The 26,951-nt window shown below is 39.9% G+C and overlaps 1 protein-coding gene across 2 annotated transcripts; it reads right to left on the reverse strand.

The window, feature by feature from the left end:
* Positions 1-17: 17 nt before the first annotated feature.
* MTNR1B (melatonin receptor 1B) lies at positions 18-25,827 on the reverse strand. Of its 2 annotated transcripts, XM_048949263.1 has the most exons (3): positions 25,588-25,827; positions 4,626-4,674; positions 4,224-4,392 (listed from the first exon to the last, which is right to left on the reverse strand). In XM_048949263.1, exons 1-3 carry the CDS (start codon positions 25,802-25,804, stop codon positions 4,347-4,349), a joined length of 312 nt encoding a protein of 103 aa, XP_048805220.1. In that variant the 5' UTR covers positions 25,805-25,827; the 3' UTR covers positions 4,224-4,346. The 2 variants fall into 2 exon arrangements, with proteins under 2 accessions (XP_048805210.1, XP_048805220.1); XM_048949253.1 differs by having other exon boundaries at positions 18-4,674.
* Positions 25,828-26,951: the final 1,124 nt, after the last annotated feature.

Raw genomic sequence — 26,951 nt, forward strand, 5'->3', positions numbered from 1 at the left:
AAGGCAATCCCAGATGTGAGTGCAGATTGAAAGAAGAACACACTGAGAACAGCCCTGTGGAGATGGATTTGGGAGTTCCTGTGGATGACAAGCTGGACACGAGCCAATAGCATGATCTAGCAGCCTGGAAGGCCACAGTAACCTGGGCTACATCAAAAGAGAGATGGCCAGTATGTTGCAGGAGGTGATTGTCCCCCTCTGCTCTGTCTTTGTGCATCCAGGTCTGGGGTTCCCAACATAGGAAAGATGTGGAGCTTTTGGAAAGGACCCAGAGGAAGCCAAGAAACTGCTCAGGGGGCTGGAGCACCTCTCTTATGAAGAAAGGATAATGGAGATGGGCTTGTTAAGCCCGGCAAAGAGGAAGCTTCAGGGAGACTTCACTGTGGCCTTTGAGTATTTAAACAGAGATTATAAACAGAAGAGAAATCTTTTTACACAAGCAGATGTGATAGGACAAGGGGGAAAGGTTTTAATGTCAAAGAGGGGAGACTTATGTTAGGCATTAGGAAGAAGTTCTTTACTGAGTGCAGTGAGGCACTGGCACAGGCTGCCCAGAGAAGCTGTGGTACACCATTCCTGGAAGTGTCCAAGACCAAGCTGGATAGGGTACAAGACAGCCTGAACAGTTGGAGGACAACCATCCCATGGCAGAGATTGGAACTGGATTGGCGTTAATGCCTCTTCCAACTCAAGCCATTCTATGACTCAATGATTATTAGCATAAGCTTCTTTTAGGATAGTTGAGGAAGTAGGCACTCTTGAAAGTGATCTTTCATTTTTAATGTACAGTGATAAATTGTAAAATAACTCCACAAAGACTTCAGATTTGCTTCCTATGAATATGCAGAATGATAGCTGCTCAGTTCTGTGGTTAAGCAATTGGTTAAGATGTTTCACTGAGCTAAAACAATATTAGGAATTTGATAAAAATTTTGGACTATTTTGATTTAAGTTATAAGCGATAAAACAAGACTGATCACTTCTAAGACTAATTTATGTGCAAGTCAGACAACAAATTTTGAGTATTCAGAGAAGTCAGAAAAAGCCACATTGTCAATGAAGAAAACTTGATGTCCGTTCCTACAAGTTTTTAAGACTCTTGAAACTTCTTATGTCCTCTGGGACAAGTTTCATGTATATTAAGTATATTATTTTATATTATATAGGTATATCAGGTATATTAGTTCTTTCTTCAGGACAGTAATCTGGAGGTTATAAGCAAAAACAGTACATACAAAAATCATAACTGCCAGACTTACAAAACTGTGTTCAAAGAACCTACATTTTAGTGACTGATACTTTTAGCCATTTTTATGACCAGGCTAAAGTTGTTTAGATTTAGATTTAGATTTAGTTGTGAAGATTCTGAATTTACCTGTAAAATAATCATAGGTCCCAATTGTTTAACTGCTACTGGTAGTGAATTAAGTAAACCCATAGATCTGTAATGTAGAGAAAATATTTACATCTCTCACGTATCTGTTCAGACTTTTCAGTGTTCATCAGGCTACTAGTGTACGAGGCCTAGAATAATGTGCTTCAGAAATCATCAGGAATTAGCTGGTTAACATGAATGAAACTAGAAGAATGGTCACATTTGTTATGTTGCCGCAACTTACATGGCAAGCAAGTAAAACAATTAAAATATGATGCTTCATTGAAGTTTTTCTGTATGTGTAAAAAAATGACTTTGTTTAAGATCTTTACATCTTTGCTAGCAGTGCATTTGTTGCACAAATTAACTACAACAGAATATTGTTCACACAAACTGGAGTGTGACAGCAGCCTTCTTTCCTATTTTAATACCTGAAATCGAAATAAAAACTGATTGGCTTCTTGCTTCTCCTCTGTGAGTGCTACTAAGAGTAATGTGCATTTCAGAACTAATGATAACTTTATTCATTGTGTGCATGCACAAAGACCCCAAATCTGATTTTGAGATAATGCAAATCACACTGTGTAAGTGACTGCAATGATGCGAGGTATAATGCACTCTATAACCCGACCTGTACGGTCACTGTTACCCAAAAAAGGTGAAACCCGGTATAAATTTGAGCTGAGTGGAAAGAAAGTTCAAAATCATAATTTCATTATATGAACTGTATAAATATGAACTGTAGCTACACTAATGTTGGGATTGAGATTACCTATCTTTGACTGAACTGTGTTTACATATGAGCTACCTGATCTCAGTTACAATCAATGAAGACATTGTGAGGTCTGTCAGTCAGTTCCTCTGACCAATAAGGAAAGCTATTCCAAGATAAAATGAACTATTTCCTAGACCTCCATGGACTGCAGTGGGAATTTAGAAACTTGAATGTGTACCAACAGCTACGCAGGAGAAATCCCAAATTAGGCACAATAAATCCTGATATAACTACCCAAACTTTACTAGTTTGAACTAGTAAATAAATATTCCACAGTCAATGAGACCAGCACCACCTTGGAGCAATTCATCACATCTTTGGATGCATGATTATCAAAGATTAAAGGGATCCTATCTCTGCTGATAGATATTCTCTGCATAGGGAAGGTTGAAGCTTACATTAGATTAAACAACAAAGGTGGATTTTATTCAAGACTAGATGTCTACATATGAGGCAAGTATCTCAGCTGCCATTACAGTTAAAAGGGTTTTTTCATTCAGTCACTCACTAGTGTCTACTGTGACTTGAAGCAATCTGAGCTATCATGCCTGGTGTCCAATTGCTATTCCAGATTACTACAGGACATACGCCACAATTTCCAGCCTGTTGAAAATGTGGCAATTATGTTAAAGTGCATCAAGTTACTTTAGTTGTATATTTTGAGGTAAATAAATGGAGCACAATGGAAATTCAATTTTCTCTAAAAGAAAGAATTTTACCTGAAGTACATATGTAAGAAAAAAAATATATTATATTACATTATCATGAAATAGAGAAATACAGCGTATGCATGTAAGAAGAAACGGGTCAGGAAAGGCTTTGATATTAATATTTACTTTCACACCTATGCTCTTCTTTCCAATTTATAAGTGTGATTCATAGACACTCCTACTGCCACCAGTATTTGCACAGAAATCTGATATTTGCCTTATGTATGGAAAACAGAGTATCTGATGCACCTTCTCTTAGAATCACAGAATGGTGGAAGTGGAAAAGGACCTCTAGGTCCATCTGATGCAACCACATCTCAAGCAGGGACACACTGGGCAGGATGCCCAGGAACATCTCCAAGCAGCTCTGGAAAATCTCCAAGGAAGAGACCCCACAGCCTCTGTGGGAAACCTGTGCCAGTGCTCCATTGTCTGCGCAGCACAGAAGTTCATCCTGGTGTTTGGAGCAAACCTCCTGTGTTCCAGTGTGTGCCCATCGCCTCTTGTATTTGCTCTGGGCACCACTGATGAGATTTTGGCTCTGTATCATTGAACATAAAATATCACTCTGGAGCCTTGATGAGCTGCTGTGCCCATAGACCAGTACCCTTGCTGAATCTTGTGAGAACCAAATCCTGACCTTGAATAAAGCATGCCAGGTTCCTACAGGAATAAAAAAGTGCCTCATGTGCCTTGAAGTTGAATTCAACTCTCATAAACAAAATAGTTTGTGCTCATCTGCTGCTTAAATTTTGAAATGTATTTTCAATGATATCTTGTATAAATTATGAATTATGAGCAATGTGCTTTACCAAGAAGACAGTATTCCAGTCACAATGTACCATCCAAGTGGAAGGTCCCCCAGAGTCAGCAAGAATGACCAGAACATTGCAGCTCTATCATTGGAGTTTTCTGTAACAAACTTTTGCATTAACCATCACCCCTTTACAAGGTATCAGTTTTTATTTGGTCATTGTTGTTTAAAGCAGGAGAGGGCTTGCTTTTCTGTCCATCAGTTCCTCCTTTGGATGTGTCCTGGAAGAAAAGCCTTGGCATCCACAGTGACATTAAAATACGTTTGTATTCGTTCCGAAAATTCTGGTTAAGAAGTCCATATATTATTGCATTAAGGCAGCTGTTGAAATAGGCCATGAAGTAGCTTACAATGAATAACCATTCAGGAACTTTTGGTGCCATTTCTGAAGGATTGATGGCTACAGCCAGTCCTATGAAGTTTAGAGGCGCCCAGCAAAAGGCAAAAATCACAAAAACCACAAACATGGTAAGAAAGTTTCTGAAGTCACTTGGTTTCAGTCTTGGCTTTGTTTCTGACTTGACTCGTCTTCTAACTTGAAGCACTAAGACCCAAATTCGAAGGTAGCAGAAGCTCACGACAGTGATAGGGACAATGAAATGAATTACCACAACTGCAATTGTATAGTAGGAGCTTGCAGTCTGAACAAATGTGCATGAATAGATGCGTGGATCATACTTCAAGGAGCCGACAAAAAAATTGGGCACAGTTGCAATTACTGTTAATACCCAGATTAAGGAGACATAGAGCATTGTGTTCCAACAGCTATACACTTTGTCATAGGCAAAGCTATGACATATATAGCAATATCGATTAATTGCAATTGCAGTGATGTTGAAAATAGAGCCTATTACACTTAGTCCCATCACAAAGCCACTCACTTTACAGTGCATTTCACCCAAAGTCCATCCATTGTGGAAAATAGCTAAGAGCACCAGTGGGTATGGATACAAGGCCACCACAAGATCAGCCAAAGCCAGGCTCACCACAAATGCATTACCTGAGGAAAAAGAGAGACATATAGACATAAGTTTGAAAGCAAGCATAGTTGTGAACATGAAGAAAATGAACCATCTTACTTTGGATATCTGCAACATTAAAGTATTGGTGATGTTGGCAAGCAGCAGGTATATAATATTGTTAGGGTCTGTAGGGTAAATAATTCTATCATTCAGCTAAGGCCACCATAGAAATAGCTGCAGCAACATGATGTTTCAAATTGCTGGTGAATGTATTATACCCTCCTTTCCATTTTGTACTTTAATAACCATAGCAAGACATTACATAAGCTTGTGCTGAGTTGTTTCAGTATAGCTAGCTCCACAGCTGGAGAACAAGAATAAAAGGAAAGAAAAAAGTCTAAATTGCACTAGGTAGGCAGGCTATTACGTCACTCTAATCTATGAGTAGAATACTAACTGGCTTGAAATTTATCAAGGGGAAGGACATATAAAAACAATGTCTACTGGAATTAGAAGGATGTGCTGTTTTATACGTAATCTGAATGGATACACAATTGACTAACAGAAATTTTCTGCATGAATAGCTGTACTGCAGTTATTTTGTCACTGCACTGACTAAGGAAGAGTGAACTGCCTTCACTACTTTCTGTCAAAAGGTATATTTAATTATCTGCACATAGTAAAAAGGTGCAATTGCAAGAGAAAGAAAGCATTTACATGTATGGAAGAAGCCTCTAGGCCTTTTGTTCTGATTATGTTCAAAGAAATTTTAGTGATATGCTCAAAATGTGCTGTCTTTAAACGATGACATTTCAAAATGTTGTACATAAGAAAACTATAATAAAACTGTGATGTATTAAACTATATTACTATAAACTATTACTATATTACTATTAACTATATTACTATAAACTATTACCTGTGCGACCTGGTGTAGGGAACCTGCTTTGGCAGGGGGGTTGGACTCGATGATCTCTGGAGGTCCCTTCCAACCCCTACAATTCTGTGATTCTGTGATATTCATGAAAAATGAGAGCCTTACAATGACAAGTAGTGGCTCCCCTGATTTTTATGAAATAATTCTATAGAGACTTGCCAAGAGAGTTATGAACTTTAGATTCTTGGTTGCACTGAAGCGCAAAAGACATAACACCTGTTAAAATTGTGTGGGTATAACTATTTTTTGAAAAGAACAATTAGCTGATTCATCTTAAAAATTCTGAGATTTTTTATCCTCATCTAGCAAAGTAGTTCTCAAAACATTTAATTTTAAACACAGAAATACTGCTATGAATAGGGATGCCATTAGTTGGGGGACAGAAAACGTAGAACCTTGTAGGACTACTTTTTAAAAAATTGCAGAATTTCACTTGTACACTGTTTTCTCCACCTGCTCCTGCAAGTCTACCTTTCTTAATTAGAACAAAGGAATGGGGAATTCTTTCATCTATTTTAAGAAAAGGCCATGAGCATCAGAATTTGCTCACACCAGCTAGGGAACTTAACATTGAATAGAATTACAAATGCATAGCCACAGAAACTTGGCTCATCTCAAGAACAGGTGGACAACTTATTTTGGATGTTTTCTTGTAATAAGTTTAGCATCCTTTCTTTCACTCTTTATGTACACTTTATGTAATTTACACAAGTATTTTCACAGCTATGGATAGCTGACTTGGTAAACCCCGATTAGAGCTATCCTAAAGAATATTTATTAGCTTTATGATCTGTGAAAAAAGAATAAATAAATTAGGGAGAAGATTGAAGGGTAGTTGGTAACAATCTTCAGGTAAGTGGGTCAGGAAGGATATAATCCTTTCCCAGGTTTGTGTTGAACACAAAAAACGCTTTAGTTACAACAGGAAAGCTTCAGACTAGATATAAAGATGTTAATGGCATGAGGAAGGAGGTGCTGAACATCTTGCTTTGTGCCTGACGTTGGAGATAGTAAGAAAAAAGTAAATAAACATTTGTCAGTACTGGTCTACTGGTCCTGGTTGGAGCACAGGAAGAATGAAGGAACTTTGAAGGTCTCTTCTAGGTAAACTGTGATAAAAGAGAAGACTGAAAAAGGAAGAAGGGCATCTTTATCAGAATGTGTTTACACCACAACAAGAATTTCTCTAATCATTTTTCCTCATACTTAGGAGAAAGTTAGAAAACATTTATGTTTTCATGAGGATGTGTGCCAAAATCCAGTCTCTTGGGCCTCCTAGCATCAGCTTATACTTAAAATGTAATTATTTGGTTAAAATCAACTGAGCACTGAGCTCCTTCAATCATTTTTGGAAATTTACTGGAAGGTATATTTGGCAAGTGAATATCAAAACTGCATATGTAGTTTACAAATTCTTGAAAATTTCACCTGTATTGAATAAGGACAGTTAGCAATGAATCTGTCAAAAAGATAACATACCATTTCACGATGTAGAAGAAAGACAGTACATTATCTCTAAAGGCCTCAAGCAGTTTTTACTGTTATGGCTGTTCAAAGGTTTGGGTGTTATCACTGTGTGCCACAAAGTAAGATCCAAAGTTTTTGTCTTTTATGTGGCTGACTGTAGAATGAAGTTTAATATTATATGACTGCAATTTAATAACCTACAAAAAATAGAAAGAAACTCCTCTAATTCATAAAAAAGTATGCAATCAAAATTTCGGAAAATCAAAGTTCTTAGATGCTTTTTAAGTGCTTTGAGAAAGTAAGTGTTCCTTGATACAACTAAGAAACAGCATTTTGAATGACCTTAACAACATTCACAGAGTAATCAAAGGGGAAACTTTGGGCTATCTGACAAAACAGAAACCACAGAAAGCTCCTCTAGTTGTAATGATTGTCTTGATAATTTACCCAATAGATAAGCCAGTAGATTTCAATTTCATGAGATTGAAGATTATATTCATTTATAAGAAGCGCATTTGCTCACTGGAATGGAAAGACCACTCAGTTACAGAAAATACCTACCAGACATCAAACATCTTGCCAAGGACTCAAAAAGTTACATATCTGTACTGTTTTAAATTTTGATAGCTAATCTGTCTGGATGGTTTGTAATCCTCTTTAATTTCTAAATACCCTAATCGAATAATCCACTGATGTTCTGTTCATCAGGGTGTACAAATGCCACAATGCCTCTTTCTCTGCTCCTGTCAAACTAGGAAACAGTTTAGCAACAATATAAGCAGAAAAGACAGGCATGGCAGATGGTGAATGAATAGCGAATAACCTCGTGGCAGATTTTTTGAAATACCAAGAATTAATGACTATGGATATTTCTTCTATCTTTCCAGTTTCATATTCAGACCTCTATGGAAAATTTAGAATTACCCTTGCAGATTTCTTACTTCATTTTGTCTTCATGTGGAACACACAAGGAGTGCTCTGAAAGTAATGCTTCCTATTTTATTACGTTGGCTCACAATGTCAGAGGTGGATGTTGGTGGTATGGCAGTAGAGGCTGACCCTTCCCACCAACATTCCATTACATTTCGTTGCCATTCAACACATTGCAGCAGAGGAGCAATCTGACAAAATGGCATCTGACGTGGAAGTACATAAGAAGTAAAGGTGTTTAATTGAATTTTCCCTGTGGAAAAAAAGGCACCCATTGACATTCATTGATGCATGCTGAACATTTCTGGAGACCCAAACAGTGGATGTGAGCACAGTGAAGTGGTGGGTGGTGCATTTCAGCAGTGGCAACAGTGACATGAAAGACAAGCTATGTTCCAGGTGGCCATGTTGATTTTTGTGAGAGCAGCAGGCAGGCTCTTGTTCATCTCTGGCAAAAATGCATAGCTAATAGTGATGACTACATAGAAAAATAGTTCGTTTGCCAGACACTTGCTCTGTATTCAAAATAACCTTAAAAATAAAGTTCAGGAAGGCTTCAGATGGCTTTTTTTTTGTGATAGACATATAAAAACAGATTCTGTGCTCAGTTTCTAGACAGCCATCAAGTCAAAGGTATCAATTCAGGGATGTGTGGTTTCATTCATTCTGTAAGTTACTTACATATAAACATTAAACATAAAAGCACATACAGCACTTTTATTTCCTCGGATTTTTAAAATGGTCACAAAATACTCAAGGTGAGTCTAACCCTTTAGTTCATTATTGTAACACATTAAAGGGGGTAAGTATGTTTTACTGTCTCAATCACAGCTTCAAATTTCTGCAAGTGATATTTCTGCAAGTGATATGCATGCGACATCCCTCCTCAGATGTGAAGTCGCCCCTTCCTGATAAAAATCCTAATATTAAGCTCAGTATGAAATCTGACAACTTAAAATTTTTGTTTCTGTCTACCAGAAATAGAAATCAAATATAATTTTTATGTTAATGTTATTCCTTTTATTTAAATTATGTTTGTATAATTTATCTGCCAGTTAGGCCTTTATAATGAACAATGAAGTAAATGGGAGAATTGCCATAGATTTAAAGGATCTATTAACCAGACCATTAGAGATATAATAAATAAAAAGCTCTTATTAATAAGATTGTGAAATACTGAAAATAGTCCCTTCTCAAACTCCACTTGTTCACAATTAGTGATTTGTAATAAAAACTACACAACTTTCTTGCGTGGAACTTCTGTAGTGCATCTTTTTAGGTCCAAGTCTAAATCATTTCTGAGCTCCAGAGGAGGAGTTTCAAGGTCTGGATCAGATAAAACAGAAACATACTCAACTAAGAATAAACTGGTATAAAAATGACTTCATGAGTCTATGTCTCCACTCACAAATTTATGAGAATAGCTCTGAGACTAAAACTAAGGACCAAACTGCTCAGGCCAATCATAAGCCACAGATTCTTCTAAACACCATTCAGAGTGCTGAATTAAAGTGTGAGGTATAAGTTTTCCCATTCAGAGTTCAGGATTTTTGCAAAACAGATGACTACTGTGATGGAACTGTGTAGCTGTTACCACACCTGGAGCTTTTTTGTTAAATGTGGGTCTTTGCTATATCTTTAGCTGATAATCCTAACAGAAAATCCATTTATTTTGGCACATTTTCTGGAAGGATTGTATAAATGAGATAGTCAGAACTTCTGCTGAATGTCCAGATTGTGGCTTTTAAATGGATGTTCTGGCCTTGATTGCTGGTTCTCGATGCTGCCAGTGATACCTACCTTTTTCTGACCAATCAGAATTTCCCAGAGAGTTGTAATTTCTATACTTCTTTCAGCTCGTTTCAGGGTCGGGTTGAGGGCAGAAAAATAGGAGACAAGTCCTCCCAAAGTTTGCTTTTTAATGTGGAAAGTAAAACACGACTGTGGGGAGACTGAAGAACTGGTACCAGGTAGGTAGCCAGAATTTAGGATTGCATAGGTTTTTGTTTCTATTTCCAGAGTGTCCCAGCTTATCCGGCTCAAAGAGCAGGCAGGGAGGTATTACCTGCTCCTGGAGAAAGGCTGATGCTTCTCCCAGCTGTAGAAAAATGGAAGTGGAATTGAGTGTTAACTGTGCACGATTTCATTCTCTGTTGTTCATGGGATACTGCAGCTATGTAATAACCTTGGACTGCCAGGTGCTGATTTGGGACATAAGAAACCACAGAAGTGGGAGAATCACATGGTCAGTGCCAAGCAAATAAAACTGGAGTATATTAACAGCATGTAGATGTCTCATATTCCTCACTGTCTTCTTTTTTTTTTTCTTTGCTTCATGATTCTTTGATTATTATTATTATTATTACTTAAGTATTTAAGCTCCTGCAGTTTTTCACTGTTGGTTTAAATAGAGATCCTTTTAATCTGATTAAAAGCACCTGTGTCCACTCTATTTTTTCTCACAATCCATTAGGAAGAAATAAATCATGGAATCATAGAATAATTCAAGTTAGAAAAGACATTCAAGTTCAAGTCCAACAATGAGCCTGCCCTACCAAGTCCCATCACTAAACTATGCCCCTTAGTTCCACATCCACATCTCTTAAAGTTTCCAGGGAATACCCACCTTCCTGGGAAACCTGTTCCAATGCCTTATCACCCTTTCCATTAAGAAATTTTTCTAAATATCCAGTCTAAACCCTCCTAGCACAACTTGACACCATTTCCTTGCATCCTATAATTGTCACTTGAGAGAAGAGACCACCACCCTCTTCACTGCAACCTCCCTCTTCACTGCAACCTCCTTCAGGTAGGTTCAGGCAGGGAGCAATGAGGCATCCCCTCAGCCTTCTCTTCTCCAGCCTAAACAATCGCGCTTCCCTCAGCTGCTCCTTATAACTTTTGTTTTCTAGTTCCCTCACCAGCTACATTAGTCTTCTCTGAATGCATTTCAGCAATTCCAATTCTTTTTGTAGTGAAGGGACCAAAACTCATCACAGCACTTGAAGTGCAGTCTTGTGAGTGTAGAGTATGCGATCCTGTCCTTTCGGCCACGCTATTTCTGATGCAGACCAGACTGCTATTGGCCTCTTTAGCCACCTGGGCACAATGCTGGCTTACGTTCATCCATCTGAACAGCATGAGGTCCTGTTCTGCCAGGCAACTTTCCAGCCACTCTGCCCTGAGCCTATAGTTCTGCACAGTGTGGTTGTGATGCAAGTGCAGCACCTGACATTTAGCCTTGTTGAATACTACACAACTGGATACAGCCCATGGCTACAGCTTATACATATCCCTCTCCAAAATCTTCCTACCCTCAAGCAGATCAACACTCTCGAGTAATGAGGTATCATCCACAAGCTTAACAAGGGTGCACTTCATTCCCCTCATCCATACCACTGACAAAAAAATGTAAAATAAAACTTGAGGCCTGGGGAACTCCACAGGTGAACAGCAACCAATTGAAAGCCTTTGGGCCCAGCCATCCAGACAGATCTTCATCCACTGAACTGAACATGTCCTGGCAGCCCAATTTGGATGTAAATCCACTCAGTGTCAGTGGGAATGAAGCCAGCAGAAGTGGACACTAGTAGCAGGTGAAGCACAGAATTAAGTCTTTTGCATTTGGATTCCCTGTGACACTACAAGCAAGAACCTCGGGTATTCTTTGATAAAGCATACTAATGTAATCTAACGTTCAGCAATGTGTTACTAACAGAAGGTTTCACATAATGCTCCAAGAGAGTGCCAGATGGATTTTGGTTTTCACTGAATATAGCTGTTGAAAAGCAGTGACAAACTCCTTTGCTGTTTTGTTTCAGACACTTCTGGGATATATAGAAGACAGATGTAATGGAAAGGGACAGAAAGGAGGTATTTGGAGACACTGAGAAAAAAAAAAAAAAAAAGTACTGTAAATGATGAATTGATGCTGAATTTTTGGCCTATTAAACATTCAGATTATTTCTTTTTAGGAATGTATGTTCTATGAAATTGTACAAAATATTTGGTGAGTTTGGTGAATTTGAGTTATTCTGTGCTAGGTTTAAAGGAAATTATCTACTGTCACTGGAAGTACTATACACAGAGCACAAAGGGAATATTTACTGTAGGAGTTATCCTTTTCTCGTGAAGCTCTCTGTTGGCTTTGAGAGAGCTTTCTGTTCAGAAGAAATTCAGGCCTAGACACCCTTGAAAATCAGAAGTCTCAGTTCCTGTCAGTTTTCAAAGTCTGGAGTACAGACTAAAGAGGGCTTAAACCCTACTCATCCATTTTCTGAATGAAAGCACCATGAAATTATGCAGAAGAGGAGGAGAAACATACCTCATTTTAAGAAAAAAAATGATAAATACCTCACTTCGAGATATTTTAGTGGAGAATGCTTTGCACATCCCTTTCTTAAACTCCAATGCAAAGTACAGAATTCACAGGACTAGAAGCTCAGAATGTAAAAGGGAGCTTGAGACTGTAGCTTAGTGACTAGCAGAATGCTGGACTGGGACAGATCCTGGTCTTCTGGCCTATAACAAAGAGTTGAAGCTGGAAGCTACATTTTTAGGAGATGAATTTTAGGCTGTGGGTCTCAGGTGTCAAGTTCCATCCCTTCTACCACAGGCAGGGCCACCAACCTCCAGATCTGGTACTAAACCAGGTGGCCCAGGGCCCCATCCACAACCTCTCCGATCAGCCTGTTCCAGCACCTCACCACTCTCAAACTAAAGAACTTCCCCCGGACATCCATTCAACACAGTGTTGCTGAAAAGGGCTGTTTTTTAATAGCTTTTGAGATTGTGACTTTGGTGTGCTTGGCAGCTTGATATGCGTATACCTTAGCGAGCAAAGCTTCAGGTTTTTTTGTTTTGTTAAACATGGAATAGTTGGTATCTGTTTTAAGTTTGTTGTCATGAATCCCAGGTTCAAAAAAACGTTTTTAATGCTGTGCTGTTAAGAACTTTGTAAAGCCTTCAGATTTGTTACCTCTAGATTTATAATGGAGCTAAACCGTGGTTTCCTCTGGTGAAAGTATTCATGCTGAACACAGACGATGGTGACTCTCTATTGCCACCTAGTGCACTTGCCAAACGAGAGACTAAATCGCACCGTCTAACCGCAGAAGGCAAAAGCAAGTGGCTCCTTCTTCCAAAGTAAAGTCTGGTGGCTACTCAGATAGCATGTTTATGGGCTTATAAGTATTTTTAGAGTTTCTGATAATTTCTGAGACTTAATGAACTTTCCTGGTACTATGAGTTTTTCCAAGAGAAAAGGGGAAGTTGAAGATGCATGACGGTCTTTTCTAGAGAATCTGCTGTTGCCTAGTAGTTGGGGCAGTGACATGGTAGAAGACCTTTTATCTGTAAAAGGATTTGAGCCTATGTCTCTCAGAGTCCCAGCAGAATGCCCTACTCACCAGCCCTTCTGGTCTTCTTGGGTTTCTCTGTGTGTCTAAGCTCATGTGTGTCTCTAGGTTGTGGTCAAGAATTTCACCCTGAAACAGAACACGCAGGTTATCACTTATATTGTAAAGTGCTCCTCATAAGTCTGTCTTAAAACAACAAAATATTTTGATTTAAAAGATCTGAAATTAAGATAGACAGATGCAGAGATCTCCCCAGAAAACTACTTTGGAAGAAAATGCAAGGTTCATGGGCCTTACTATTCTGTACTGGACAATGCCATCTCTGTAAGGCATACCTTGCAAAAAATGAGAGCCTGTCCAGCACACTGCTCCAAAATGGCACAATTTGGGGTGCTGGTATTGAGGGATGGGGCAATAGACGAGCTAGAGTTATTAAGCAAAGACGATGGGATTCAAATCAGACAAAAGTGATGGTTGCTGCAACAGGCAATAAACCTGTAGAGCTTCTCATTCAAGGAGGATATGCAAAAAGGTTTACCTGCCTTAAATGAATGATTGAGAAAATAGTTGAAGTGGAAATTCACTAAAAAGATGACGCATGAGATTCAGTAAATGCTCTGAGCTGAAAGCAAAAAAGAGAGAACACAGGAAATATATGTGCTTGTTCTGTTTTCATTTTTTTTTCCATGAGTATCAGTAAATCTACAGGTAAAGAAAAAATATGAGGCTACCTACATCCTTGGTCTGTACCAATAAAACTGTTTTTATGAAGAGGTCTTTAAGTTTCAGTGAGACTAGATGGAAGCAAAACTTCCTCTACATCTCCTGTACTGTACTGATCTGAGGTGGTATGGTACACCGTCTTCACTCAGATTCTTACCAGCCACTGCTCTGGACAACCAGACCATTTTTGTTGACAGAAGGTGTATAATCAATGAATATTAAGATGTTATAATTATGAAATAAACAAGAGAGTTGGGCAAAGCAGATTATGATAACAAAAGGAGAATAAATAGAAAGCTTACCCCTAGGGGTAAGCTCCTGGACTCACTTACAAAACTCCAGTGGAGCAGATCTCCACAAGAGATCCTTCCCCACTGGTAGCCAGCTCTTAAATAGGTCTAGGAGGGGTAGAGCCTGGCTCCACCCCTTGCAGCAGCACAGGAGAATTGCCTTCACCTGTGCTCCTCTGGCTGACTCATGGCTCGCCTCAGGTGATCAATCAGGTGACTCAGCAGTTCCCATACAGAAGGTCTGAAGGGTGAATAACCTTCTTCTGCATTTCTATCTACCCGCAATTAATGCAAGCATAGTGCTATGCAGCAAGCATAGTGGTGAAGTTCTGTTACACCACTGCCCTTACACTGAAAGATATTGTGTTTGGGGTGGTCAGAGAAAGGCCCCCATAGTTACCAAGAGAATTGCCAAGGGTGACCATAGGTTTTCAGACAGAGGACAGACTTATTCTGAGTGCTGTGGGCTGATGAATTAGCTTAAAAACCTCCAATTGCTGAATACAATCACTGAATAACAACAAAATACTGTTGTTTTTTCACTAGTACTTTAAAGGAGATGTGTTTCCTGTATCTATCAGTACACAGCATCAGCTTAATTTTTCTCACTTGAAGTAATCACATCTGTTGATTGCTTCAAGTGAGGGAGAATAGGAAACCTATAGGAAAAGCTGCAAGTATAAAAACTCATTTGCTGCTGAAAAAGGGGCCAATATGAAAAGTTGTTGGACAGTAAGGGTGCAATCTAGTTGGATCCTGTAAATTTCTAGATAACCTTTTTGCTAATAACATACTTCTTTTTTTCAGTCTCTCAACGCTCTATTGCATTCCATATACAAAAAGCAAAATATGTAGCATTTTGTAGACTGTTACTTTGTTAAAAACAAAAATATACAACCCTTAAAATTAAAATTTTGTTCAGATTAACTATAAAGGGCTGGTGTATGGAAACAAAGAAAGAGAATTGCACTACTGAAAACTCTGGACAAAACTTAATTCTGTTCTGGCAGGTGTTGTATGAGCTCGGGAGGCACTGGAACGTATTGCCAGAGAAGTTGTGGAGGCCTTATCCTTGGTGGCATTCAAAGCCAGGTTGGATGGGGCCCTGGGCATCCTGAGATAGTGGGAGGTGTCTCTACCCTCAGCAGGAATGGTCTTTAAGGTCCCTTCCGACTCAAGCCATTCTACAATTCTATGAAAGGCTGCTTCATCTTCTGTTACCTTCCCAAAAACTCTTAGGCTCAGTAAACACATAATAACTGCTTTGCTACTGATGTTAGCCTGAATTTGTATCAAATTCATGTAAACATAAAAATGTTTTTTTCTCTCTCCCTTAAAGCAACAAAAATTGCTCAAGTTCTTAGGATAACTTCTACTTTCTTTTAAAAAGGAGGACGGAAATTTGAATTATGCATGTATAGGTAATGTGAAAAAAAAAAAATTAGTTTTGTCTAGCTGATTGATGTTTTTGGCTAATATTCATTAGGGAATTAATTAAATTTAAAAGAAAATACTATAAAAATACTAATCTGAAATATAATTAAAATAATTTGAAAATGTCACAGTTGCTTAGACAATTCATCAGATATTTCAAATGAATAAAATAGAGATTATTGCTGACTAAGGGAGATATGCAGCTCTACTTAGTCAAGATTTAGTTAGCCATGATAAGGTGCATTTTTTAGTTAAGTCTTGTAAATCCTTTAAACAGAACAAGGCATTTTAATCAGTAAAAATGTTGGGATTTCTCCTTGTGGAAATGAAGACATCATGAGTTAAACTGTTCCGCAGGACTTCCAGTGAAGGATTTTCAGCATATAGGAGATGTACAACCAGTAAGAGCAGCAGTGAAACATGTACATATAAACCAGTTTTGCTGCTCCATACAGTAAGGGATCCCTCCCAGACATGTTGGGGATCCAAAGACAGTCTTGCAATTATTTAAAATGGTACCTGATACAATGCAGTAAATACGGCACCTGGGAACATCAATATTGAGATTGTGCAGGTTGAAAAGCTGCCAATGCTTGTAACATTCTCTGGATTCCTTCCTAATAGCCTTTTTTTTTCCTTTTTTATTTTTTATTTTTAAATCTCTGTTTTTTCCTTCCTGTTTCCTATTTTGTGGAAGAAGTAAGTAGATGACAACTTGGTGAGCACAGCCATTATGAATCTTTCAGTCAGGAAAAGTCTTACCCTTTTTGTTCTTAGCTTTTAGAAGGCCTCATCACTGCACATGCGTATGGAGCTGAATGTCTTCAGAAGCTGTTGTCAGTCTGTGCCATCTGCTTCTTTTAGAAACAAGGTCTTAAAGTAAAGTACACTTGCATGATTCATCTTATAATGATACTCATAGGTTTGTAAACAACATTTAAATAGATGAATAAATAAAGTGTTTCAAAGAAAGTGATCATGTATGCTCTGCCAAGGCATTGTCTGGTCTGTGTTTCAACTTAATCTAAACAAAATATGTCATGATGATTTCCTAAATTTAGCTCTTCCCTCTGAACCAGTAAGTCTCGCAAAAAGACTGGAAAAGCTCACTTCAGGCTGAATTGTGATTTGGTGAGCAAGTTAAATGAAGGGTGGTAGACATGGGAATATAACAACGGGATCATTGAAGTTGGAAGAGATATCTGGAGATTATCTAGTCCAAGTCACCCCAAAGAAGGGTCAGTAACAGCATGTTGTTCAGAGCTCTGTCCAGTTGGATTTTGACTATTTTCAACTGGGTACTCAACAGGCTCTTGCGGGCAACTTGTTCCAATAAGGCAGAGATATACAGCAGATTTATTTTTTTTGCAAGGGAATAGGGGGAAGACTGTGTTGATTTTGCACATGGATGAGGATTCTACTTGAACTACTATATAACAGGGGGTGTTTAAAATTATATCTGCCAACAAGTAGGTAGAAAAAAGATGGTCACTAACAAAGAGAGAGAGTTCCTTGGTCAGATTAGAGCAGGTGGGAGTATGTTTCTTTGTTTTGACTAAGATTCTGTCTTCATATTCCATATGGCAGCAGAATCTGGACAATCTCTGACTAGACATAATGGTCTGAGCCAAACAGAGAATTTGGGCCAACAAAGTTTACCTGGGAGGCAGGGAACAGTGTTGAAACAGCTGCATAGAAAGCAGGAAGAAGCACCAGATCCTAACAAAAAGAGTTTTGAAAATTAATTCCCATTGGCTTGAGCAGGGTCAGAATTTCCCTCCTTATCTAGATATTCAAAGATAGGTTCAACTTACCCAGTCTGCAGAACCCTTTTCCATATGCTACTTTGATGATCTTCTTGAACTGTAAACTTGCTGAGGGTATAGTCTCATCATCCAGGCCATTAATGAAGATATTAAACAGTGTTGATCCCAAAAAAACCCTGGAGGACACCACTTGTGTCTTGTATGCAGCTGAGTTTTGTGCAACTGATCACAACCCTCTGGACTCAGTCATTCAACCAGTTTTCAATTTAGCTCATTGTTCACTTGTCTAAGCCCTACCTTGTCAGGTAGTCTGAGGAGGGTGTTATGGGAGACTTTCAAAATTCCAAATGAAGTCAAGGTAGACAACAGCTATTGTTCTCACCTGATCCATCAAGCTAATCATGTATTTGTAGAAGGCTACCAGGATTGGATAAGCATAATTAGCTTCTTGTAAATCCAATCTGGTTACTACCAATTACTTTCTTGTCCTTCATGTGTTTAGAAATGGTTTACAGGATTAGTTAAATCCTTGTCAGTGGAAAACTGAATAAAATTGTCTACTTCTAAGAATATCGGAAAAAAGAGTACCAAAGACTGTAATGCTGGTGAACGTCACCAGGGCCAGGATCTGTGAGCTGTTATATACCCACAGGTTTTTCATTATGCAGTTAATACTCAGTAAAGTAGATTATTTTTACTCTAATAAAGACAGTCCAAGCTATGAGGCAGAAGGAAATAAAAATACCTAGACTGATTAGATAAAAAATATTCTTAGGTGATAGCCATTTGACGTAAGGTCTTTTTCATTATTTGAACTCAAATTGAATGTTGTGTATACTGAGATAATTGGAAAAAATTAATTGCTTTTAGTACAAAAGGATGCTGAGAATTTCAGGCAGTGTATAAGCAAACCTTCTTTATAGGTTCCTGTCTTTTCTGCAGGGATGTATTTTCCCCTTTAATGTTAGCTCTGAACTTGTAATTTGTTAACATAATTATATTTACAAGGTTGATGCATTAAGCAGATATTTTCCCTATCTTATTAGTCAGCGTGCCAAATCCAGGGGTTGCATGTGATATTTCCTGGCAGCTGTTGTTGCCCTCATTGTGCAAATTTGACAACCTAACAAAACAAATGACAGATGTGACGTGAAAGATGTGGCAGAAATGGCAGAAAGAAGATGATGTTTGTGGAAGTGATGCAATATTGGTATAGTCTTCGTATATGTGCTTAAATACTGAAAATTGAAGTTAAATTCAGTTAAAGTCCATGAACAGTGGCCAAATAAAATGAGTAACTTTGTGAGAAGAATGTTTTTTCTCTAGACATAATTTAAGCAGCGTACATTAAAAAACATAATCAAATATATACATAATTAATAACATATAAAAGAGAATCCCAGTAATATAGATTCTAGCAATCAAGAACATTGTTCATTGAATGTGTTCAGGCTAATGTTACCTCCTGTTATGTCAAGATCTGTACTCAGGTCAGGAAAACACTGACTGATAAAGCTCACTGTTTACCAGTATTGTTAACAATATATCAGATCTACAGGAGTAGTTAAGAAGAAGAACAAAGTTGCACCCACAGTAATTTAGACATACTTTCATCAGCTTTTGCTGGAAATCAACTTCATGCCCATATTAATGTGGAAATTTAAAGATCAGAGCTACTGCTCAGAATGCACTACCATAATCTTTCTTTCTTTCTTTCCACTAAGGAAAAAAAAAAAAAAAAAAAAAACAGTTTTAGTTTTATTAGCCCAGCATAATGTAGTTATTCTCATATGTTTTCTTGAGAACAAGGCAGTGTATTTAACAGCAGTATTTGCTTGCAAAGGATAATTTATAAGAAGCTAAAATTTGGAGCATACCTGAACATATTCTGTTACTCAGATGAAGTGTGAGTTGGAATAGGAGTAGGATTTACTTCTAGAAACAGAGAATAGGTTGTCACTGATTCAGTGAGCTGAAAACAGTCTCCTATAGTATCCTCAACAGAATGGTTTAAGCCACTGGGTAAATATCTGTCTACTAAGAGTAGCTAAAAACATTACAGCCTTTTAAAATGAGCTGTGCTGGCTCCCTGTGAGTAGATTTGATCTTCTAGCTCATTGGCTGATTGTATCAAAGAGCACCATGAATCCTTGAAGAGATTCTGCTGGTTGACCCAAGAATAGAGCTTTACTGCAGAGGTCATGCCTCATGCAATCAGCAAGTATTGAGAAGGAAAAGCATATCCAGAGTCCAGAAGAGAGCTGGCTATAAAGGGAATGCTGCTAAGACACATAGGAATTTGCATACACAGCTGCAGAGAGAGGTCCTTTTAATTGTCTTTGAGGGTGTGTTTGCACTGGATATTTCAGGGAGATAAAAGCAAATATTCACAGAATAGCTGGTAGTTCTTTCAATTTACAGATGGGATATTTAAGAAGGGGCTGAATGTGGCCTCTCATTCTTCTCTCAGGAAGACTACTCTTCCCAGGAGGGAAGAGCTGCACTCAGATGAGCAGCTTTGCCATGATTCCCTGGCACCTGTGCTGGTCCCACCTCTAGTACCCACTTCCCCCTTCCTTACTGTGATGGCAGTACAACTGCTGTTCCATTTTTATTGCATGATCAGCAACTTTTGCATGAACTTTGCCATAACTTTAACAATTAGTCAGGGAGTAATGACAAAAAATAAAATACTACCAGTTCACCTCTGGAAGATCCATCTGTCTATCACAGACTAGGTGCTAACATGGCACCTGAAATTAAGGCAGGGAGTAAGCCGGAGAGGAAGAACGGATCAAGAAATCTCTACACTTTTAGATCTCAACTGCAGGAAAAACTATAGAAGCAACATTTGGTAGGAAAGAAGAAACAAAGATGCAAGTAAAAGAAAATGGAATAAAATTCAACATGAGCTAATATAAAGAGGCTGTACAAATCTGATCATAATTACTTAATAAAAGCTAGAGTTTCTGTACCTGGGAAGTTGCTCTACACTGATCTAGCTTTGGGAGCCTATTTGCCATGGTATCACACAGTCTGCTACTACCATTGCCTGGACAGAGATGAAAGAAAACTACTGTATCAGAGATATCCTTCATTGGAATAACTTTGATTCAGAAGTATTAGGTCACAGAACACAAGAGAGAAATAATGTGCTGTGACAACGCAAAGTTGAGACCCTGTATTTCCCTGTATTTCCCTGTATTTCCCTGTATACAGGGAAATGTCAAGATCTGTTTCTTCTTGAGGACTGAAAGAGTGGAAAGTGAATGAATTATAATAGTATGAGGCACAAGAACAGGTGCTGAAGGAACAGCAGGGACTGAACATACAAAAGAAAAAGATGAGTTGTATTAGTGAGTTACTGTACCAAGAAGAGTCATTTATACCATGACTGTACACACTATAAATTAGCAAATAAGCAAAAACTTAAATTTTAAAAGAAGTTTGAACTACAGAATTATTATATTGAGAATCACAGAATGACCTGGGTTGAAAGGGATGACAATGTTCGTCTAGTTTCAACCCCCTGGTATGTGCAGAGTTGCCAACCACCAGACCAGGCTGTACAAAGTGTTGGGATCAATGAACTTCTGTGAATGTTGAAATCATGTCCCCATGAATTGCTCAGTACCAAGCAGCTTCAAGGCTAAAGGTCTTGGATATGAGAGAACATGAAGGCTTGCTGGCCACACACACTCACATTTTCAGGGCTAAGATCCAGAGTTCTAGAAGTCAGGAGCAGAGATGTTCTGTTAGGCAGTGTCCTATCTGAAATCAAAAATAGTAAGCACCCATGTTTTGCTCATCAAAATATATTCTTTTCAGCATCAGTGTTGACATTCAAAGCCAACTTTTCCAGGTGGTTTCAGGACCCAGGAAAGATTGAAGTTGTATCAGTCTTATTTGGATCAATGGGAACTTTTGGCGGACTGGCAGTGAGGAAGAAGGTACAAATTTAAAAACGTAACTGAGCAAGCTACTAGAAGAATTACATGATGACTTTGAATTCTTATGTTTATTTCACCCTACCACAAGGTTAATGTCCACGCTGAGGTTGTTCCTCCAGATTCTTTCTCTTTTTTAATTAGAGAGAAATAAACACTTTTGTGGTCTGAATCATGCCAAACTAATGTAGATGCCAAAAAATAAGTTGGCTGAATTGTACCCCAAAAATGTTTACTTCTTAAGTTCTAAAGGGAGCCCAAAGGAAGAAGCTCAGAAATGGGTATCTCCACTGTAGTCTTCTAAAATCAGAAGATATAAATTCCACCTGTGGAGATGGCTGTCCTCTGTCCCATGGAACTTGAACTGCTGTATCCAAAGATATAAAGAATAATTGAAAACAGCATGTAACAGTGAGGAAAACAATATCACAGATAGAAATGTGAGGTCTACAGAAAAGAAAATGGCAAGGAAAAAAAGAGTGCAAAACTTAATTATATTACTGGATATTTTTATTTAGTAGAAAGATGAGTTCCAAAATTACAAATCTATGTGCAGGAATGTTTTACTTTGTACCAGTGCCTATGCATATGAGTAGCATGTCCATCTCTAGAGCCACACACACAAACTCACTCATTGAATTTAATTAACATGCAAGTGCAGCTATGTTCACACGTGGGAAAAATACCATGAGTTTTGATTTGAAAGGGTATCAATCTTACTGTGCTGTGCTAGTTGTTATATATAAAAAAAGAAAGTAGTAAAGGAAGAGATTAAAGTGCGTTGACAAAACATACTAGAAATATCACTTTCTGCTAATGCATTCTTTGGCAGCACACCAAGGTTAATATTAGGTCTTCTTCTGAACCAAAAGGGTCTCAAAATCTTCACTACTATTTGAAATGATATTTGAGTTAATGCGTCTAATTCTCATTTCCCACTGATTTTGCACAGTTTTAAGGCCAATGAAATACAAATGGGTTGCTCTATCTCCCTCCCACAGGAGACGTCTTGTCTTTTCCTCCCCTCTGAATTCTATCACACTGGGCTCTTACTCCAGCTATAATGTTGTGGTTAGAGCTATGCCTACACAAAAGTGTACCAAAACTCTTGAAAGCATCTAGTGATTTTCAGTGACTGGATACACCCTCAGGATGCTTCACCACTCAGCAGTGACTATTTAGCATACATGCACTTTAGCACTGCAGAAGTTTAGTGCTTTAAAAGCTGCCTCCAATTGGGCGTACTTAAATGAAGACAAAATCAATAGTCACTTTTGAAAATTCAGCACACAGTGTCAAATAGAAAGGCTAATTTATTTCATTCTGACATGCAAAGTTTTCTTTCATTTTCTAGTGTGTTGGACTAAGTTACTTCCTCTCTAAAATTAGAAATTATAAAAGCATTAATTTCTGTAAATTCAGTCACTTTTAGAGATCAGAAATTGCTCAGCCTCTCACAAAAAGGCTGGGTGCAGTTATGTAAGAAGACAAGCGTGTTGATTCATACCAATTATACTATGCACTACTTGGAAGAGCCTGCACAAATTCTCCCCCTCCTCCAAAAACAAATCTAAATGTAGGAAAGAAGATTCTGCGTGCCATGAAACAGTCTTTCCATTGTACAGCTGGCAACATTCCCACTGTTTAAGAGTGAATGAGCAAACTCTAAGAACATCAGTCCTAACCATTCTCTATTTCTCTTCTGCTGAGCATAACACTCACCAACCTAAAGGTTAATGGGTCATTTCATTCCACTCCACTCTGTGCCTCATATATATATATCAGCATGAAAAATAGATTTGCTTTTGACCAAGCTTTCAGGAGAGTGATGTGTAATTAAATCATTTGCAATAATCAGATTTCTTTGTAAATCACTCAACGGAACAGCATTGGTAAGTCCTGAAAATATGATAAAGCCTTGGTTTGCTCTCTGAATAGAGCATTACTATTTGTACTATATAAATGGTTAGAGCTGCTTAATTTATTCCTTATAAACCAGTGGCTTATTTGAAAGATCCCTACTCTCACCCCTCCTGAAGAATCACTCTCATTAGCTACTTCAAGGGAGAATCAAGCATTCGCAGTGCTATCACTCCTTTTTCTTTCAGTCATCTAGACCTTTTTTCTGCTGCCCATGGGTTTTCTACTGGTTTCACGTTGTAATATGCAATGTCATAGAGAGACAAGACTAATTCATCATGTCTTTTTCCCCTCACCATTCCATTTTTTCCACACATCCTCACATCCTGCCACTACTGGCATGCTTCTAGTCAGCTCAGAAAAGAGCAGCCCCAGGTCCACTCACTGGTACATCTTTCCTTGTCTGAGGGCTCCTGAGCAATGCCTCAGTCCTCCACAACTTCCCCATTCTCTTCACCACTCCTCCAACAGCACTGTTCCCTGCCTCTGCTCACTACTTACAAAATTTTCTGACAACATTTATCAACTTATCTCCTTTCAGCTTTATCCCCAAGACACATCCCTCCCTGATGGCAAAGATAGAGACTGGCAATTTTAAGGTATTTAACTTTATGAAGACTACACTGAAGGAACTCCCTGCTGTTCTTCAGGATACTTATCAAAGATTAAGAAATCAATGAAACAGGGTCAGTGATATCACATCAAGGATGACACTAAAAGGAAATAAATTAGTATATATTCTAATTAGATAAGAAGACTGTCTTATTTCATCAGCCTTCAGACAACATGGAGCACTTTAATCAGCATCTTGAAGCTTATTCTTCCAAGCATCCAACTCCTCCCTCTGCTGTCATTGAGTGAAGGAAGCAGTCTGGAGGAAATTCCCCTCTTGCTCCCCTTTCGGCCGGGAGTTGATTTATGGGATCGGCTCCACGTCCCATCGCCAGCCTCCTCGAGCACGGACCGGGGGAAGGGAAGCTCTGGCGGTGCTCCCTTTCCCGGTTCAGCACCGGGCATCGCTGTCCTCACCTCGGTGCTGCTCTGCTGCTCTCGATAATGATTCAGTTCTCCAGAACACGCAGTTTGATACAAAACGCTGAACCCAGTGCATATAGCTGCTCCTTCCCCATTTCTTCCCTTGGGAGAGGTCTCGTTCCTTTGCAATGATGATCTTTAAACATTATTTAATTAAGAATAAGGGTGAATGAGTGCATTGTTCCAGGTAGTAGGAGATGCTGAAACACTGCATGTAGAATTCTGAAGGAACTGTGATCCACACACACACACACAAAAAAAAAAAAAAAAAAAAAAAAAAGCCGGGAAATTCAAGCACCCAGTTACCCAGTTCCTCCTCCCCTTCGTAAGGCAGCTGTTAGGCATGAGGTTGGACAGATGCAAGATGATACAGTTGTGCATCTGGCTTCACAGCTCTCAAAGCAAGGTTTTGCTGCCCAGAACACGGGGCAGACAACACAGAAAGAGATCATTTGGTCATTTTCCTAGGACCTGGTATCAGAATGCCTCAGAGAGCCTACTCAGGGAGCTGTGGGCACCTCGGGGTCACAGCCCTGTGCGTGGATCTGACAGAAAAGGCAGAGGGGAAAAGGGAAACCCGAGGGGTATGATTGGCAGTGTTGTGGTTGGAGGCAGGTGTAACCTGCCCAGCAGAGATGAGAAGCTCCACAAAGCACAAAAAGCCACTTCCCAGCACATAAAGGAAAAAAGAAAACAACTACAGACATGACTCAAAAAGAAGGAAAATACTTTATTTTAGTCGGAGGACACATGAGCAGAGAACAACAACGTCGTGAAGGACCGCGGCGAGCTCCAACGGGCAGTCCGGAGCCGGAGCTCCACTTCCCACACGCCTCACCTCAGTGCTCCGGGCAAGTTCCTTCTTCCCCCCGTACTTCCGAGCACTGTTTAAAACGTGACATCGATCCCCCCAGCAGCAGCAGCTCCACAAGGAGCGAGCAGTACCTCTTTAAGAGCCTCGCAATGACCCGCACTCGCTAGAGCAGAGCACAGCCCGGAGGGACCCGCAGCGCACTGAGCGCCCGAGGTCCCGCACACATCCCTGTCCGCACAGGGACAGAAGAGGACTTTCTGAGCCCCACAGACGGGCTCTTCCCCTCAGAGCAGGGCGCCCGCTCGGCTCCGGGTTCCCACTTCTGCCTTACCTGAGTTCCTGAGCTTGCGGTTCTTGAAGACGGACACGATGACCAGCAGGTTGCCTAAAATATCCACCACGGTGGTGAAGATCAGCACGCTGGAGAGAGCCGTCACCACCCAGGCGGGCCGCGGGGCGCCTCCAGCCGCCGCCTCCCGCTCCGCCGAGCCGAAGTGACCCCTCCCGCCCGGGTCGCAGCAGTTCCTCAGAGATCCATTCTCCAGCATCGCTGACGCCCGCCGACCGCGCGGCGGCCCCGCTGACTGGACGCGCAGGCGGGCGGGAAGGCTTTTAACGGCCCCGCCGCACGCGCTGCCCCTCCCGCTCCCTGCCGAGGTCGCCGGGAAAGGCCCGGGGCGGGGCTAAGCGGAGCCCCGAGGGGGCTGGGCACGGCCCGGGGGCGGGCGCTTCACCTGACGCACGCCCACGGCGCCCGGCGGCCGCCGAGAGCGTGAGCGGGGGCCCGGGGTGAGGTCTGGAGAGGGGAGAGCGGGTACCGCTGCGCACTGGGGGCTGTGAGGCAGCAGCGAGTGCAGGTGGCCGCGCTTATTAACTCCGCTGAAAGGATGAGAGCCCCGCTCGCTTCGCCCAGCTCCGGTTCCCTCAGCCTCCGCTGTGGTGAATCTCCGCTCTCCGTGGCGGGTTTTTACTCCGTGCCGCGTGTCAAGGCTGGGGAGCCCCGTTCCCCTCGCCGATCCCACTGGGCTCAGCGCTCCCAGGCGGGATTTCCCCCGGCGCCTGTGATTTCCATGCTCCATTGCTACGCACAGTAAGCTGTAAGGATACAGAACAGCAGGGGTTGGAAGTGACTTCTGGAGATCATCGAGTCCAACCCCCTGCTTTTGATGGGTATTGAATATCTGCAGAGTAGAAAACTCCACAACCTCTCTGGGCTTCCTGTTCCTGTGCTGTCATGCTCACAGTAAATTCCTCCTCGTTTTTCTACGAAACTTTTTGTGTTCTCTACATTTAGTACTAAAATGTCAAATTTGACCTAGACTTTTATATATTCCTGTACTCGCTGATGTGCAGTAGGAACACTAAAACTTATTCAAGCATTAAAGCATGAGAACTGGTGGTGCTGGGCTTGCAAGTCTCTTGATTTATAATCTCTACTCCTCTGTTTGTCAATATGAGGCCATCTTGTCTTGAGGGTGCTGTGTGAGACTCCTGCCCCTCCCACCATGAAAGAAATTGGTGCATATATGATTAATGACATGCACCATGGCCTGGGAAATTCACATCATGAAGATAAAGCAGTCCTGTTTAATTTATAGGACTAACTTTGCCTATAATTAATAAAGGTGATGCATCTGGGTTACAGATGTGAAAAAAAAACAACCACAAAAACACTTTGTAGAGGCCTCGTGCTTT

The sequence above is a fragment of the Lagopus muta genome, chromosome 1 (genome assembly GCF_023343835.1).
Source record: "Lagopus muta isolate bLagMut1 chromosome 1, bLagMut1 primary, whole genome shotgun sequence".
NCBI classification, from domain to species: domain Eukaryota; kingdom Metazoa; phylum Chordata; class Aves; order Galliformes; family Phasianidae; genus Lagopus; species Lagopus muta.